Consider the following 17758-nt stretch of genomic DNA (forward strand, 5'->3'; position numbering starts at 1 on the left):
ATTAAAATGTGTCCTCCCGGAACACTACAAGGTTAAAACTCACTATACAGTGTTTGCTGTAAGAAGTGTGCAGAAATACCTTATCCAAAATGGCGGCACGTGCACTTCCGGCATGCGGCCTGACATCATCGGAGCACCCTACGCGTTACGTCATATCACGTGACTTTACCACTTATACTTTACCACTTATACCAAAACAAAAATGTTGTTGTGGCTGGACAGACGTACATGGGGTTACGTTTTGTGGTACGTTCAGAAGGAAATTGCTGAAGTATTATTATTTGCAGGATAAAGATTTAACAAAGCACACAATAATGCATAATATGTACAGCAATCTAAGCCATATTCTTCAGAATCTGTAAAATAAAGGAACATGCACAAAAACAGCACTGTGGATCGTACACCATATCATACCATCATATTGGGTTTCTGAATGATAGGAATGTCACCGGGGCTGTAATGGGTCTCTGAGTAATTCATGTGGATGAGTTGTCTGCAAAGCAATTATGAAAATTAAAAGTTAATTGATTGTTTTCCTTACAGGGTAAATGATGTCCAATACTGTTAACAGTGCGAATATGGTTCTACTAGTCAAACTTGAAATCAGTCAAAGAACTGGAAAAACTATCAACGAAATGTTGCAACTGCACTAAAGTCAGAGCGTTGAAATAATTTATCGTAACCAGTTGCCACCCCTAGCAGTAGATTTACTTCTAGCAGGCAGTAGCTGCGGGCTCAGCGACGTACACGTACAACACTGAGCACTTGTGCATTGGCACACCCTCTGGGGCACACAGCGGCACAATCCCATGACCGCAGTGCTCGGACACAGTGGATCACCGGGCTCTGTACCCAGCTGCTGTATGGGGCCAGGGTATCATGTGACCGCTATGTGCAATCACAGCACTCACATCATAACTTGTGAGCAAACTGTCATGAATGGCTTTCATTCAAGGGCCAATCATAGCACCCTGTACCATGTGATCACTTGTGACCCATCACAGCATCACAATAGTAAACACTAAGTAATGAATAAAAGCCATTCATGATAGGTAAAACTGTTGCTTGTAACACATGCACCTCATGCACATCCATACAGGGACAGGCACACAGCTCTGGATGCAGATAATCAATATGTCTGCGTACAGACAGTTAGCAGGGTTCCTTGAGACCCATTTTAAAGGTTTCCCGTGTTAAAAAGGCTGAGAAAGGCTGTTCTGTTGTATTTCTATGATAGGAAGTGAATGGATATATTCCCAACAGAATACAGACTGCAATCCTAACCCCCCCCCCCCCCCACAAAAAAAAAAATCTGACACTGGTTTTAATCATTCAGATATATTTTGCCTAAGGCAGTCCACAAGTGGGGCAGTTTTTTTCTTTCAGTCATTACCATCAGATCACACTGATCAGCTTTGCTGGCTATAGCCTGCAGTGCTGATTGAGTGGCAAAAATCCAACATGGATCAAAATTCAGCCAGTCCTTGCTGAACCGGCAAATTTCAATCCATATATAGCCAGCTTTAGATACAGTTTAACGTTTGAATATCAGCCTGTACAGCGATGGCCAAAAGTTTTGAGAATGACACAAATATTAAATATTATTTTCACAAAGTCTGCTGCCTTAATTTTTATGATGGCAATTTGCATATACTCCAGAATGTTATAAAGTGGGATCAGATGAACTGCAATTAATTTTAAAGTCCCTCTTTGCCATGAAAATAAACTTAATCCCAAAAAAACATTACCACTGCATTTCAGCCCTGCCACAAAAGGACCAGCTGACATCATGTCAGCGATTCTCTCGTTAACACAGGTGTCAGTGTTGACAAGAAAAAGGCTGGAGATCACTCTGTCATGCTGACTGAGTTAGAAGACTGGAAGCTTTAAAAGAAGGGTGGTGTTTGAAATCATTGTTCTTCCTCTGTTAACCATGGTTACCTGCAAGGAAACACATGCAGTCATCATTGCTTTGCACAACAAGGAATTCACACACAAAGATATTGTTGCTACTAAGATTGCACCTAAATCAACCATTTATTGGATCATCAAGAACTTCAAGAAGAGAGGTTTAATTGTTGTGAAGAAAACTTCACGGTGCCCAAGAAAGTCCAGCAAGTACCAGGACCGTCTCCTAAAGTTGATTCGGCTGCTGGATCGGGGCACCACCAGTGCAGAGCTTGCTCAGGAATGGCAGCAGGCAGTTGTGAGTACATCTGCATGCACAATGAGGCGAAGACATTTGGAGGATGGCCTGGTGTTAAGAAAGGCAGCAAAGAAGCCACTTCTTATATTAGTGGTGATGAAAAAACATCAGGGACAAATATTCTGCAAAAGGCACTGGCATTGGATTGCTGAGGACTGGGGGTAAAGTCATTTTCTCTGATGAATGTCCTTTTTAATTGTTTGGGGCATCCGGAAAAAACGTTGTCATGCCAATAGTAAACCATCCTGAGACCATTCATGTGCGGGGTTGCTTCTCAGCCAAGGCAGTTGACTCACTCTAGAACACAGCCATGAATAAAGAATGGTACCAAAACATCCTCAGAGAGCAACTTCTCCCAACCAAGAACAGTTTGTTGATGAACACCTTTTCCAGCATGATGGATAACCTTGCCATAAGGCAAAAGTGATAACTAAGTGGCTTGGGAAACAAAACATTCAAAATTTTGGGTCCATGGCCAGGGAACTCCCCAGACCTTAATCCCATTGAGAAATATGTGGTCAATCCTCAAGAGGTGGGTGAACAAAAAAACCCACAAATTCTGACATAATGCAAGCATTGATTGTGCAAGAATGGGCTGCCATCAGTCAGAATGTGACCCAGACGTGGATTGACAGCATGCTAGGGCAAACTAGAGACGTCATGAAAAAGAAGGGTCAACACTGCAAATATTGACTCTTTGCATTAATTAATGTAATTGTCAATAAAAGCCTTTGACACTTATGAAATGCTTGTAATTATACTTCAGTATACCATAGTAACATCTGACAAAAAGATCTAAAAACACTGAAGCAGCAAACTTTGTGAAAATTAACATTTGTGTCATTTCCAAAACTTTTGGCCACCGCTGTATATACCTCCTTCTCTCCTGATCAATTACTCGGTAATACAACACTGTACCCACATCAATTTTGCATAATTTTTTTTAGAAAGATAAGGCTTACTTTTGTTGGTTTTTAAAAAATACATTTTAAAACATTTTTTACTTTATAAAAGGAAAAAAGACCAAAACATTTTGTAAAAACTGATGTTCCGACTGCTTATTACATTTCTTGAGGACTTAAAATGTCAGGTCAGTGAAAACACCCCCAAAATGACCCCTTTTTTTGAAAGTGGACAACCCATAAACCATAACCACCAATCAAATTGCTCACAGCCACAGTCAACCCACAACAAACAATTGGTATGCAAAATGAACATTTAGCCAAAAGATATTGTACACGTCATACATGATAAGAACATTACTGAGTGGGCAAAAGGAAGTTACGTTTTGCTTGGAGATGGGCATTAAGGGCTCATGTACACTGCAGCTACTAAACTGACATTCAGGAGTTGTTGAGCGTTTTTTTCAGCAGCCCCTGAACTCTCCTTTATGTTTTCCTATGTGTCCATGTACAGTACACATAGTTGTTTACAGGCAGTTGCGTTTACAGTCTTTTTTTAATGCACCAAACTTGCGTTCAGGAGTAGATTTTACCAGTGTTTCAAACACCAAACGCTTGTAAGCACAGTTAACCGCGTTTATAAGTGTTTGCATTTAGAAGCGTTTTTTTAACTGTTCCATATCCAGATGCTCTCCAGAGCCTTTTTTCATCATCAGAAATGCATGCAAAGCATTTTCCATGTATTCAAATGGACCCGGTACACCAGCACAGTCAGTTCCAGGTTTCGCGTGAAGGAAAAAATGGTAGAACGCGCCGCATTATGCTCATGATGGGATCCATAGGGAATACAACCAGAAAAGACAGCTAATCTCAACACATACTGCTCTCTCTGCTTCTGCTCTCTCTATTTCTCTCAAAATGTCTGAAATAGTTAATTATTTACTGTTTTTCAGTGCATTCTGGGCATTTGGGAAGATCTCCTTTGGTTATCTTTTAAAAACGCTTGTAAAAGCAAGCGCACATAAACGAGCATAAACGCGGTATGCAAATGCGGCTAAACTGCCGTTTTTCAACCTACGTTTTCCAGCAGTCAGTTTCCATCATTCAGAAGAGTTTTCCAAACGCTCCGTGTACATTAGGCCTAAGTGATATGGGCTTATTTTAGGGGATGGTAAAGTGTTACATAGAGAAGGGCTAAGAGTTAGGGATGCTTTAATATATTAAATACATTGATTATTTCTAATACACTGACCGGCTATGCTATGCACACTAGTTCTTAGCATGGGAAGCCTTGCGACAACAATTACCTGCACCAGGATGCTGGTGCTGAGACTATATTACCATGGGGACCTGTCCTTGGTCCTGATGTCCCAGAGCTATGGGGCCTTTGACACATCAGATGCCACAACTATGTCTGCGGTAAGACACATTCAAACCAAAATCTGATGCTGAATAGTTAACATTGGTCACTGCTAGGATCCATAGAGGTATCAGTTACTGTAATAAATCTTGTTAGGGGGATGGTGGGCTATGACATCTTCATACCATAGCAGCCATAAACCATTGTTGATGTCAGCTTGTCATGTGATCTTACTCCGAGGATTAGAGGTCAAACAGAAATAGCTGAGGAAGGATGTTATCCACACAAAGTCCGGTGTATAAGCTTTACATTTTCTATAAGATACCTTCCTACTGCCTATGAACTGTGTATTAAAAATGCTTGTTTGCATTGCAAATCAAATTATCATATTAACACATGACAAAACTAACATATTAAAAAATGCTTATTTCCATTTTAGTTGGTCCAGCAGCATAAACAGCGGCACAATGTTACAGGTAAGTCCCCATGAACTTTGAAATCAAACACACTGGAGAGCTGAGTATTTCATTAGATTGCAAGTTCCAACATCCAACATTTTGTCCATAGTGCCAATGCTCTAAAATATATCTAATCCCCGAAAACAAAAATGTAATACATTGCAGCTTACCAGTCCTAAAATGAAGTGGCTGCATTAGTTTCCTCTTTCCAGGCTGTTTTCCTTTATTACTGCTTGGTAATTAGGAATGAGCTTTGAGTTGAACTCACATTCAACCTGAACCCAGCCTGTTCGCAGTTTAAGGAACCACCAAACTGGCCAGATTAGGCCATTTCAACCACCTAAACGCCCAACTTCAGTTTGATCCACCAGGGATCGCAGGGGACAACATTGACCAAATATGTGGTCAACGACGGCACCTGTTACTTTGTGGAATGGCCTTTTAAAATTAAAAAAAATGTTGTGAGGTATGTCTTAAAATTCATACAAGACCCTCATCCAGGCATGCAGCCTGGGTGGCTTTGGTGGATTGGGGGCAGTGATTGTGCACTGCACTCCTACCCCCTGAACCATCCCAGGCCACATGTCTTCAACATTGGAAGGGTACCTTGCAATAGGAGTAGGGTGGCAAAGTTTCCTCCCCTTGCAGGGCACTTTGACCCCATGTTAAAGGGACAAGGGTCTCATCCAGTGCCGGTGCCAGCACAAGGCAGCTTAAGCAGCACTGGGATGGGGGTTTGGATTTTAAAGGTGCTGCAGCCATGTGTTTTTTAACTTTGCACTTCAGTAAAGCCGGCTGTCGCTTTTCAATGTGGAAGTTCTACAAGCGGCTGTTAAGTTGCTGATCACTTCCACAATGTGTGCCCCTGCCATGCTTACCAGGCTCCACTATTTCCCCCATGGCAGTCCCCAGCTACCCATTTTGCAAAAAGGGTTCAATAATATGTTCAGGGTTCATGGACTTCCTGCTGGTTTTCTCAAACTTCCTCTCATCTCTAGTCGTGATCCTGCCAGTAACACACTTGCATACCTCCCAACTATCTGAGATGGGGAAGGGGGACACCTTTCAACTCTACACAAAGTATGTAAACAAGGGACACAATCCCCAGTTACACAGACTTTGAAACATTGAAAAAAATTGTTTAAACTTCCAAACATTTTTTCACAACTACTTTTCCATTATATTGGCATTTTAAAAATACAATAAGTCGGAAGAAAAGTTTAAAGTGGTTGTAAGGCTCAAGGTTTTTACCTTCTCGCATTCTATGTATGAAGGTAAAAAAAATTTCTCTGTGAAACAGCCCCCTGAATACTTACCTGAGCCCCATCACGATGTGCATGAGAGCCTCAGCTCTCCAGGGACTCTCCCTCCTCATTGGCTGAGACAGCAGTGGGAGCTATTGGGTCCCACTGCTGTCAATCACAGCCAGTGAGCCAATGAGGAGAGCGAGGTGGCAGGGCTAAGATGTAGCTCTGCATGTGAATAGACACACAGAGCAGTGGCTCAAGAGCGATCCTGCTTGGGTGCCCCCATAGCAAGCTGCTTGTTCTTGGGGCACTCGGCAGAAGGGAGGGGCCAGGAGCATCAGCAGGGGACCCGAGAAGAGGCGGATCGGGGCTGCTCTGTGCAAAACCATTGTATGTTTGTTTTTTTTCATTAAAAAATTCTCTTTAACCACTTCAAGTCTGACCATTTTCACCCCCTTCCAGCCCAGGCAATTTTCAGCTTTCAGCACTGTCACACTTTGAATGACAATTGCACGGTCATGCAACAACATACCCAAATTACATTTTTAGCATGTTTTGAGACAGATAAAACTTTCTTTTTGTGGTATTTATTCACCACTGGGATTTTTATTTTTTGCTATATAAATGAAAAAGACCAAAACATTTTAAAAAAGTGTTTTTCTTATAAAATTTTGCAAGTAAATAATCTTTATTCACAAATCTTGGGCAAAATGTATTCAGCTATCTCTCTGGTAAAAAAAAAAACCCCAAATCAGTTTATAACAAAAATTATAATTTTTCAAAAAAGTTTTTTACATTTTATTTTTTTTTTTATATTCTTATTTATGTATTTCTTTTTACATACTGTCACCCTAGCAGTACAGTGTCAGCATAGTGACACTATACTACTTGTGGGGAGTGATGAAGATTTTTTTTTTTTTTATATACTGATCACTTTTACACCCATAAAGGCTGTAAAAGCAATCATTTTTCCTCTCTGGCTGCATTCCTGCAGCCATTGAGAAATAGTATGAGAGCTGTAATTGGTCACAGCTTGTCACATGGTACAAGGCTGTTGTGAATAGTCATGTACCATGTGACCTCTATGATCATTCACAGATTTCACAAGTCATAAACAATGATGTCAGGAAGCAGGGGCGGACTGACAACTCATGGGGCCCCCGGGCAATAGGGGATTATGGGGCCCCTGTGTCCTTGCCCAAACTCGAAAAAGCCTATGAAAAAGGTACCAGGGGCATCTCATGGGGCCCCCTACTGACCCCGGGCCCTCGGGCAGTGCCCGAGTTTCCAAATGGTCAGTCTGCCCCGGTCAGGAAATGACATCTTGTTCACTACTGTTCATGTGATCACTGATTGGCTAATCACCGATCACATGAATCGGGACCTCACACAGAGGTGTCCGATGGACACAGCTGGAACAGATCGCAGCGCTGTGTACTTCCAGGGAGCGCGCACAGGCAATGGATGTGGGGGGACATTTAGAATCATCCCCCTGTATCGGCAACGCTCCTGTTCAGCCGTTTATCCAAATGGGCCGGATGGGAAGAGGTTAATATCACTTTAATGTAATGTATTGCGTTCAGTAGGTAATAGATTTTTATAGAGGTCCATACAGAAAAGAGGGACAAGTGAAGAGGAAAAAAGGGACAGAGGGATTTGGTTCCAAATGAGGGACAATCCTCCAAATGAGGGACAGTTGGGATCTATGCAATTCCTGTCCTAGGCTGGCAACACTCAGTGATTGCACTGTATCTAAGGAGGAGCAGCACTGCAGAGGAAGTGTTAGGACTATTGCATACCCCCAGCTCTGTAATATTCAGAACACAGGGGGGGCATATAGTCTGCCTGATTACAGTGCTATAGATAACTCAGGAAAGTTACAGAACAGCACTGGGTTTCTGGCAGAATCAACTGTTATTTTTTGCACTTATTGAAGAGAACAAATCTCTTTTAACTGACCTAAAGGGAGCAAATAAGAGATGTTGTTAGAGTCTAGTTTAACCACTTGCCCTCCAGAGGATTTACCCCCCTTCCTGACCAGGCCATTTTTTGTGTTACGGCACTGCGTTACTTTGACTGACAATTGCGCAGTCATGCAACACTGCAACCAAATTAAATTTACGTAATTTTTTTCCCCCACAAATAGAGCTTTCTTTTGGTGGTATTTGATTGCCTGTGCGTTTTTAATTGTTTGCGCTATAAAAAAAAAACAAAACAATTTTGAGAAAAAAAACAATATTTTTGACTTTTTGCTATTATAAATTTAAAAAAATAAATAAAAAAAATTTTTTTAAATAAAAATTAAAAAAATAAAATTTCATCATAAATTTAGGCCAAAATGTATTCTGCAACATGTCTTTTAAACGTTTACAAATGGCGGTATATATACTGGAGTTTTTGTTTTTTTTTTTCATTTCAATGGCAGTGATCAGCAACTTATAGCGGGACTGTGGTGGGCATTCTGAAACTGGGGAGAACTGACTTGGTGTCACTGACATCCCCAGTGACACCAATACAGTGATCAGTGCTAATAAAAAGCACTGACACTGTACTAATGACACTGGGCAGGATGGGGTTAACATCTGGGGCAATCAAAGGGTTAACTATGTGCTGTTTAACTACTTGGGCGGTGTGTGTTTCACTGTAAGCACACTGCTTTGTATGGCTTTGCTATGAAAAGCCATACAAAGCAGTGTGCAGTAGCTGACAAGGGAGAGATCTGTGTTGTTTATGCACATGTCTATCTCCCATCGCAGATACTCAGTGATCACTGGGTGCCAGCGAGTAATCACCAGCGGCGCGGGTAGGGCACACATGTGTCTTGCACACGTTCCCTACCCAGAAATGCAAAATCACGTATATATACAGTTGTGTTCAAAATAATAGCAGTGTGATGAAAAAAGTGAATAAAGCTCAAATTCCTTCTAATAGCTTTTATTTCCATACACACAAATGCATTGGGAACACTACACATTCTATTCCAAATCAAAACATGAAGAAAAATATATCAAATTTGTGTTGTTCCTCTAAAAAAATTTAAGAAAAGTGAATATTAGACTGTTCAAAAAAAATAGCAGTGTTTGTATTCTTCTTTACAAACTCAAACATTCACTATATAAACTGAAAAATGTTTGAAGATTTTGCTTTCCTTTGAATCACTTAATGAATATTTACTTGTATAAGCACTGTTTCTGAGAACTGCTGTACATCTGTGTTGACAAACTGTCTCCGGCCACTAGACCCAAAAAGAACAATCTTACTTTCATCAGTCCACAAAATGTTGCGCCATTTCTCTTTAGGCCAGTCAATGTGCTCTTTGGTAAATTGTAACCTCTTCAGCACGTCTTTTTTTCCAACAGTGGGACTTTGCGGAGGCTTCTTGCAGATAGCTTGGCTTCACATAGGCGTCTTCTAGTTGTAACAGTACTCACAGGGAACTTTACACCTTCTTTGATCTTCCTGGAGTTGATTGTTGGCTGAGTCCTTGCCATTTTGGCTATTTTTCTATCCATTCGAATGGTAGTTTTTCGCTTTCTTCCACGTCTTTCAGGTTCTGGTTGCCATTTTAAAGCATTTGCAATCATTTTAGCTGAGCAGCCTATCATTTTCTGCACTTCTTTATATGTTTTCTCCTCTCCAATCAACTTTTTAATCAAGGTACGCTGTTCTTCTGAACAATGTCTGGAACGACCCACTTTCCTCAGAATTTCAGAGAGAAATGCACTGCAACCAGCATGTACAACATTTGCTGCCTTCCTTCCTTAAATAAGGGCAATAATTGCCACCTGTTTTTCAAAGAATGAATGACCTCACTAATAGAACTCCACACTGCTATTATTTTGAACATGCCCCTTTCAATGACTGATTCAATTACACAGAATCAGCAGCATGCATGTCATGACTGTTGGGTCTGTTGGATTTCTATTACTCTACTACACCTGCTAGTAAATTATTTGCCATGTAGAAATATCATTTCTACCAAAAACAGTGATTGATCAGGTTAGTGATGTCTGACTGCTATTATTTTGAATCACAACTGTATGTGATTTTTTGCATTCGTGCCGCCCTGTAGCAGTATTTCTGCTATAGGGCAGAGGGAAATTAAAGGACAATTTCTACAAAAAAAAAAAAAAAACAACACAGTCCGACCTCCCTATGCTAGAGGTACTTTCCCATTCAAATCTATGAGAAGTTTGTGGAGCTAAACAGGATTTTAAGCAGAATGCTATAAACACAGAAAGAGACAGCTGCAAGAAAGAGGTAAGTAAGCACCTGGTTGGGGGGTTATAGTTTAGAGCAGCCTTTCTCAACCAGGGTGCCCATGCCTACAAATTGCCTAAAAACTTGTATACAAGCCAGCAGGTGGAACAAGCCTGCCTTTTAGTTACACAAAGCCACAGGTTTTCATTGTGCACCATTACAACCTTCTAGCCGCCAGTACCCTGACAACCAATGACATCATCTGTTGATAGGGAGGATATTGGTTGCCTGCACAGCATCCTTGATTGACCCTCCCCTGCCCCTCTCCATCAGTGCTGGGGTCCCATTAGCTGAGTGATGGAGAAAAAGATTATGCCAGGGCCCTAAGGTTGGGTTGGTTTAGTTGACATTTTAGATACAATCGCATTTTCACCACTAATAAAACTTTTTTTTTTACTGTCGTTTGCATTCAGCAGAACATTAGGATAATATATAACCATACTGCTGTGAGACTATTCATTCACCCATTAGATGTAATTAAGGCCAGCATATGTTGATGTAGCGCAGATATTGAATAATCAGCTTTCTTTGTGCTTTTTAGCTTAGACAATGCTTTTTCCTTTTTCACTTTCTTCCTTCCAGACTTCATTCTGTCGGAAGCTGCACACAGATAATGTCATTAGGAGATTGTCATAAAAAGCAGCAGCCACCCCGTCCTCTTCCTCCATACTAGCACGGGGGAGGGGGAAGAAGGTCCAGTGGACAGGTTTCATTAAACTAAAAGCTTGCTGGGTGTCAGAGGGGAATAGAGATTCTGGCTGAGAGCCGCAGGATATATCTCACAATGAAATCACTGTCAGAGGGTTGTTGCAAGCAGACAGTGTGATGTCATCGGCATGATCTCATCACTCACTCCAGACAAGGGCAAGCATTCAGCCTCCTGAGGTCACATCTTGGAGAAAAACCAAAGTCGCAGCTATTTCTTATCCTTTAATAAAGGCTGGTAGTATCTGATGAAAACAATACACTGAGCACTTTATTTAATCTATTCCACCGAGATCGCCGTCTTTGCTGTTTTAGAGGATAATACAGTATGGTGTGCATTACATGTCGGATTTAAAGGCGGACACTACCAAAAGCAGGTATTTCAGTTCAGAAGGATGCTGATAGGTTGACTCACCTGATTTTGTATTTCTTGGAGACTCCCATTGAAAGAATTTTCCTATGAATGTGGGTCCATCCCATCCCCACAATGCAATAAAGGAGGTGAGACTATCTAGCAGCTAAATTCTCCAGGCTTTTAATCTGACTTAAAGTGGAGCTCCACCCAAAAGGGGAAGTTCCGCTTTAAGGACTGCTCCCCATTAAGGATTGGCACCTTTGGGGGACGGGTGGGAGCGGGTACCCGAATTTGACAGGTACCCACTCCCACTTCTGGTCTGATCGCCTAGGCTTTAGATTTACAAATACAAAACACAAAAGTGAAAGGGTCTACCTCAACGATTCATTCAATCTACAGTACTGTGCAAAAGTTTTAGGCAGGTGTGGAAAAAGTATGTAAATTAAGAATACTTTAAGAAATAGAAGTGTTAATTAAGTTTGTTTTTATCAATTAAAGTGGTTGTAAAGGCTCAAGGTTTTTTACCTTCATGCATTCTATGCATGAAGGTAAAAAACCTTCTGTGTGCAGCAGTGCCCCCTGCCCCCTCAATACTTGATTGAGCCCCATGGAGATCCAGTGATGTGCACGATAGCCTCTGCTGTCCCGGGTCTCTGCCTCCTCGTTGGCTGAGACAGCCAATGAGCCATTGGCCGAGACAGCAAGCAGTGGCTCCCGCTGCTGTCAATCACAGCCAGTCAACCAATGAGGAGAGAGAGGGGGTGGTGTCAAGTTGCGGCTTCGTGTGTGAATGGACACATGGAGCAGCAGGTTCCCCCATAGCAAGCTGCTTGCTGTGGGGGCACCCAACAGGAAGAAGGGGCCAGGAGAGCCTGCGGGGGACCTGAGAAGAGGAGGATCAAGGCTTCTCTGTGCAAAACCACTGCACACAGCAGGTAGGTATAGACATGTTTGTTATATTACAAAAAAAAACAAAATTAACCTTTAGTATTGCTTTAACAAAATTTTATGTAAATGAACAGACGATAAAATCAAATCAATATTTGGCATGACCACCCTTTGTCTTCAAAACAGTAGCAATTGTTTAATTCTACATACACTTGCACACAGTTTTTGAAGGAACCCGGCAGGTAGGTTGTTCCAAACATCTTGAAGAACTAACCACAGATCTTTTGTGGATGTGGGCTGCCTCAAATCCTTCTGTCTCTTCATGTAATCTCAGACAGACTCAATGATGTTGAGATCAGGGCTCTCGGAGCCAAACCATCACTTCCAGGACTCCTTGTTCTTCTTTACACTGAAGATAGTTTTGTAATGACATTGGCTGTATGTTTGGGGTCGTTGTCCTGCTGCAGAATACATTTGGGGCCAATCATCAACTCCTTGAGATTATATATATATATATATATATATATATATATATATATATATATATATATATCTTCTTTAAAGTGTTACTAAACCCAAAACAGTAAAATCAGTCTGTATATGCAGTAAAGCATGCTTGTTATACTCACTGTGGAACCTAAGCAGTTTATACACCACATTGTGTAAAAAAGATGTTTGATCTTGTCTTCTCTGATCCTCCCCTTCTTCTACTGTCCCCAATTCATCTGCTGATAGAACAGAGCCTTGGGGGCATGCAACACATGCTCAGTTTGGTGTGTATTGATAAAGAGGTTTTTTTTTTTCTTGGGAGGATCCATGTAATTAGCACAGGGCTAATCAGCATTGTCCAGAAAGAGGGTCAGGGGTTATGCAGCCCCATAGGAAAATCAGGGGAGAATGTAAACTCCTCCTACAAGCTTTAACCAGTGCTCGGCTGGACACTGAAGAAGTCACAAGCCTGTTCTAACTCCTGATGAGAAAAGGTGTTTAGCAGTTTATATTTACTAAAATAATTACATTTCCATGTTGTGTGTACTGTGGGAGACCAGATATAGCTAATGCAGGGTCCTGGGTTTAGTAACACTTTAAGTCTCAAGTATATCTAACAGCTGACAAACTATTGACTGGAGCTCTCGTTTAAAAAAAAACCTTTAACCTTTAAGCCATCATTGCCAACCTCTTGTGAAAATGCTAGCTGTCATGTTGATCCAATGTCTTTGGTTCTTTCAGAGTCAATGATCTGGAACAAGAAGGTTCTGTTGAAACTCCAGTTCTGCATTAATGATAGTGAACATATTCTTCTCTTGAAAGGTGTCTTTTAATGTGCTTTAGGTTGTTGGATACACAGTGACCCAAAAGAGTACCCAAAACAACTCAAAATAAGAAAACAGAGGGACTATATAATATGATTAAAAAAGGATATTTAGAATCTCACATGTGTGTTTTGATCTTGGAAAGCCTTGTGTGAACATATTTTCTCCTGCCAAGCACACTAAATGTAAGAGGACTGCAGGAAGTTTAATCCAGACTACAGAGATAATAATGAGTCACAGAGACCCAGATTTCACATTTACTCCTCATGTAAAGTGAAAAGCACAGGAAGAAGATTAAGCCAGACAGTGTGGACTAAATGCGTTTTATTCTTGTGCATTTCCTTCCAATAGCCTTTTTGGTGGTTTCAGTAAATAGATCTGAGTGTTCCTTTTAAGTTAGATGTCCTTTGGTAGAAATAACCAAGATCATTATTTTGCTTCCATTGCTACAGACAGGAAGCTCTTAAGAACATAATACATCTTTATTGACGAAAAGCAGAATTTGACACTTAAAGGGACATTCTACTAATAATGATTACCATAAAAAAATCAAATATAACAACTGATCATCACACCTACCAGTCTATGGCTAAAAATAAAGAGACACTCTCCGAATGACTGTGTTCAGGTGTTTCCAGTGAAGGGTATCGCTAAGTGAATCTTGGGGCAAAAGTTTAGGGAAGGCATTTTTCCATTTCACAGTGACTGTGCCCCTGTATACAACCGAACCGGATATCGTATGTACTCTCCAGCGCCTCAGGATATGCACAGCCAAAATGGAAGCCAAGGGTACCAGGACAGCGACAACCAAAGGAAATGTTCCAGGGGTGCAGCCCTACTCAGACGGGGAAATCAGCCACTAGATAGAGAGAAAACAGGTGGCGCACACACCTAGTGCATTATCCAAGGTTTATTGTAGGAATGAAATAATATAAACATACTCACAGACGAAGCATGTATCTAAAAAGCATAGAAAAATGACAATGACCACAACGGCAGGCACGGTGTTCTCACTGTCAGTGCGGTCAAATGGCTGACGCGTTTCGGGTACGAATCCCTTTCCTCAGAGCTGATGACCAACCTCTGATACTGATGTATGATGTATGGAAAGAACACCTTGCCCACCGTTGTGGTCATTGTCATTTTTCTATGCTTTTTAGATACATGCTTCGTCTGTGAGTATGTTTTTATTCTTTCACTCCTACAATAAACCTTGGATGATGCACTAGGTGTGTGCGCCACCTGTTTCCTCTCTCTAGACAAACCTAGCTACACAAAGACATGATTTGACAACTATGGCAAGAGGAACCGGAGTGGCCTGCACAGAGCCCTGGCCTCCGCCATGCTAAACATCTTTGGGATGAGCTAGAATGCTGATTGCATGTCAGGTCTTTTCATCCAACATTAGTATTTCAACTCACAAACGTTTTTTTGGCTGAATGGGTACAATTCCCACAGACAAATGCTTGAATGAGCCTGTTGCTAGCCGGCAACCGTGTTTACTCACTTACCCATCTTCCTCATGGTACCCCATTTGCTCAATTGGACCAAGAGTTAAACCCTGCCTTAGCTGTATATAATATAGGAGCTTAAAGTGTATGTTACCCAACGTTTCTAATTCCTGATATGTGTCTGTGTTACTACAGTATGTACTTGTATTAAAAAGTATCCTGTTCTCTTTGAATTGCTTCTTTGTGTGAAATACCTGGTGATCCTGCCAGTCCTCCTGCTTTCCTATATCAGACTGACCATGCTAGGCATGGAAGCACATTCATCCCAATGTGGTCAGTTTCTTTCTTTGCATTCTACTTGGGGGCACAGCCTGCCTGTATTCCAATGGTCAGACTTGAGCTGACATACCCCTTGCATAGCTCTTCACTGGGAAGATCTGTGTATCGCTCTGCCTCTGTCTGCTTCTGACATGCCTTCTGCATTCTCCACCCCCACCTCTCTAAAGATGGACATACATGGATAAAAATTCAACTGGTTCAGCAAGAATTAGCTGAATTTCAATCCATGTATGGCCACTGTGGTTGAACAGAAGTCAGTCAACTTCTCTTCAACCACCCTGTCAGATAGCAGGGAAATCTCTGCGCTGTTAGAATAGAAATACACAGAGGGGAGGATTTCCCCATTTACTTTGAATGTGTGAACTGGGGAATTGGGTCAGTTTTTTTTTTTTTCGATCAACCCACTGGTTGAATGAAAAAAACAGACTCATCTATGGCCATCTTAATATGCAGATGAGAACAGGGTCATGTGATCACTTATAAAAAAAAAAGAAAAAAGGTATTTACACATACCTCCCAATTGTCCCTTACTTCGAGGAACAGTCCCTGATTTGGAACAAAGTCCCTCTGTCCTTCTTTCTGCCTCATTAGTCCCTCATTTTGATCTGATCCAAATAGCTGTATATAAAATGCACTATTTATCTTTCAAAAAGTGTCTCCCAGTGCTTAACCTTTCATCCAGCTTCTCAACTGTTGCATTTGTAAACTTAAAAAGCTAATATTAAGGAATACTAGTAGTAAAAAAAAAAAACTTGTGGGTTTACCTACCGTATTTTTCGCTACATAAGACGCACTTTTTTCCCCCAAAAAAAGGGGGGAAAATGTCAGTGCGTCTTATGGAGCAAATATGGAGCGGCCGGTCCGGTATTTCCACCGCGGCCATGTCAGAATACCGGGCCGGCCGCTCAGCTCTGCAGCGGGACATTATGGAGATGACTGCTGACCTTTGGGGAGGTGGGGAGCGGGTACCTGAATTTGACAGGTACCCGCTCTTACTTCTTTGTTCTTTGATCTTACCTGTTCCTCTATCCAGCGGCGCGCTGTCTTCCGGCTTCTGTAGTGTGGGCACTGGGCATGACAGCCGAGTGCCAAGTGCGCATGCGCAAGAAGCGGTGCTTTTTGTGAATGGTAAGGAGGTACCTGGGACACATGACAGATCCCAGAAGCCGCCGGACCAATCACAAAGCGCAAGTGCTTCTTGCTCATGCGCACTGGGCACCCGGCTGTCATGCCGAGCGCCATTACAGAAGCCGGGAAGACAGCGCGCGGCTGGATCGAGGAACAGGTAAGATCAAACAAAAACTCTGCGGAAGTAAGAGCGGGTACCTGTCAAATTCAGGTACCCGCTCCCCACCTCCCCAAAGGTCAGCAGTCATCTGTACTGTCTGCAGTCTCTGGTCATCCCTGTGCTGTCCGCAGTCTCTGGTCATCCCTGTGCTGTCCGCAGTCTCTGGTCATCCCTGTGCTGTCCGCAGTCTCTGGTCATCTCCTGTACTGTCTGCAGTCCATTAGTTCAGAAATTTTTTTTCCTGTTTTCTGCCTCTAAAACCTAGGTGCGTCTTATGGGGCGAAAAATACGGTAATCTTTTTTTGTATAATTTTCCTTTAAGAGGGCGTGGCAGGGGTTGTGTTCTATATACATGTACATATAATACATGTATTTGCTAGTACATATATATATTACATACAATACATATATTTGCTAATGGGTGTCCCTCGTCCTCATTTCAAAAAGTTGGGAGGTATGTTTATAGATTTTTTTTTAATACATGCGCACAACATTTGCCTTGCACCTCCCACCCGACAAATGTACAAAAATGGCCAGATGAGAGCTTCCCCATTCTGACTGGATGTACCCATACATCCCATCAGAGATGTGGATGCGCAGTGGCGTGATACTTTGATGGCTGTGTCTGTCATCAATTTACTTATATAGCGCCATCAATTTATGCAGCGCTTTACATATATATTGTACATTCACATCAGTCCCTAACCCTCAAGGGGCGTACAATCTAAGGTCCCTAACTCACATTCATACATACACATACTAGGGCCAATTTAGGCAGGGTCCAATTACCTACCAGCATATCTTTGGAGTGTGGAAGGAAACTGGAGTACCCGAAGGAAACCCATGCAGGCACAGAGAGAACATGCAAACTTCAGGCAGGTGGTGCTGTGGTTGGTATTCGAACCAATGACCCTAGTACTGCCAGGTGTAAGTGCTAACCATTTAGCCACTGTGGTGCCCATATCATGTAATGGCCCTCCCAATCA

General features: G+C 41.8%; 1 protein-coding gene across 1 annotated transcript in view; it reads right to left on the reverse strand.

The window, feature by feature from the left end:
- ADAM19 (ADAM metallopeptidase domain 19) overlaps positions 1-17758 on the reverse strand; it is a 119316-nt gene that overhangs the window by 66391 nt on the left and 35167 nt on the right. The window contains exon 4 of the mRNA XM_089682850.1: positions 415-493. Within this exon, the coding sequence (XP_089538976.1) occupies positions 415-493 (79 nt within the window). The remainder of the gene's footprint in view (positions 1-414; positions 494-17758) is intronic.

Source organism: Staurois parvus, unplaced genomic scaffold (assembly GCF_062004578.1).
Source record: "Staurois parvus isolate SC_StPar_1 unplaced genomic scaffold, SC_StPar_1.0 ptg000298l, whole genome shotgun sequence".
Taxonomy (NCBI): Eukaryota; Metazoa; Chordata; class Amphibia; order Anura; family Ranidae; genus Staurois; species Staurois parvus.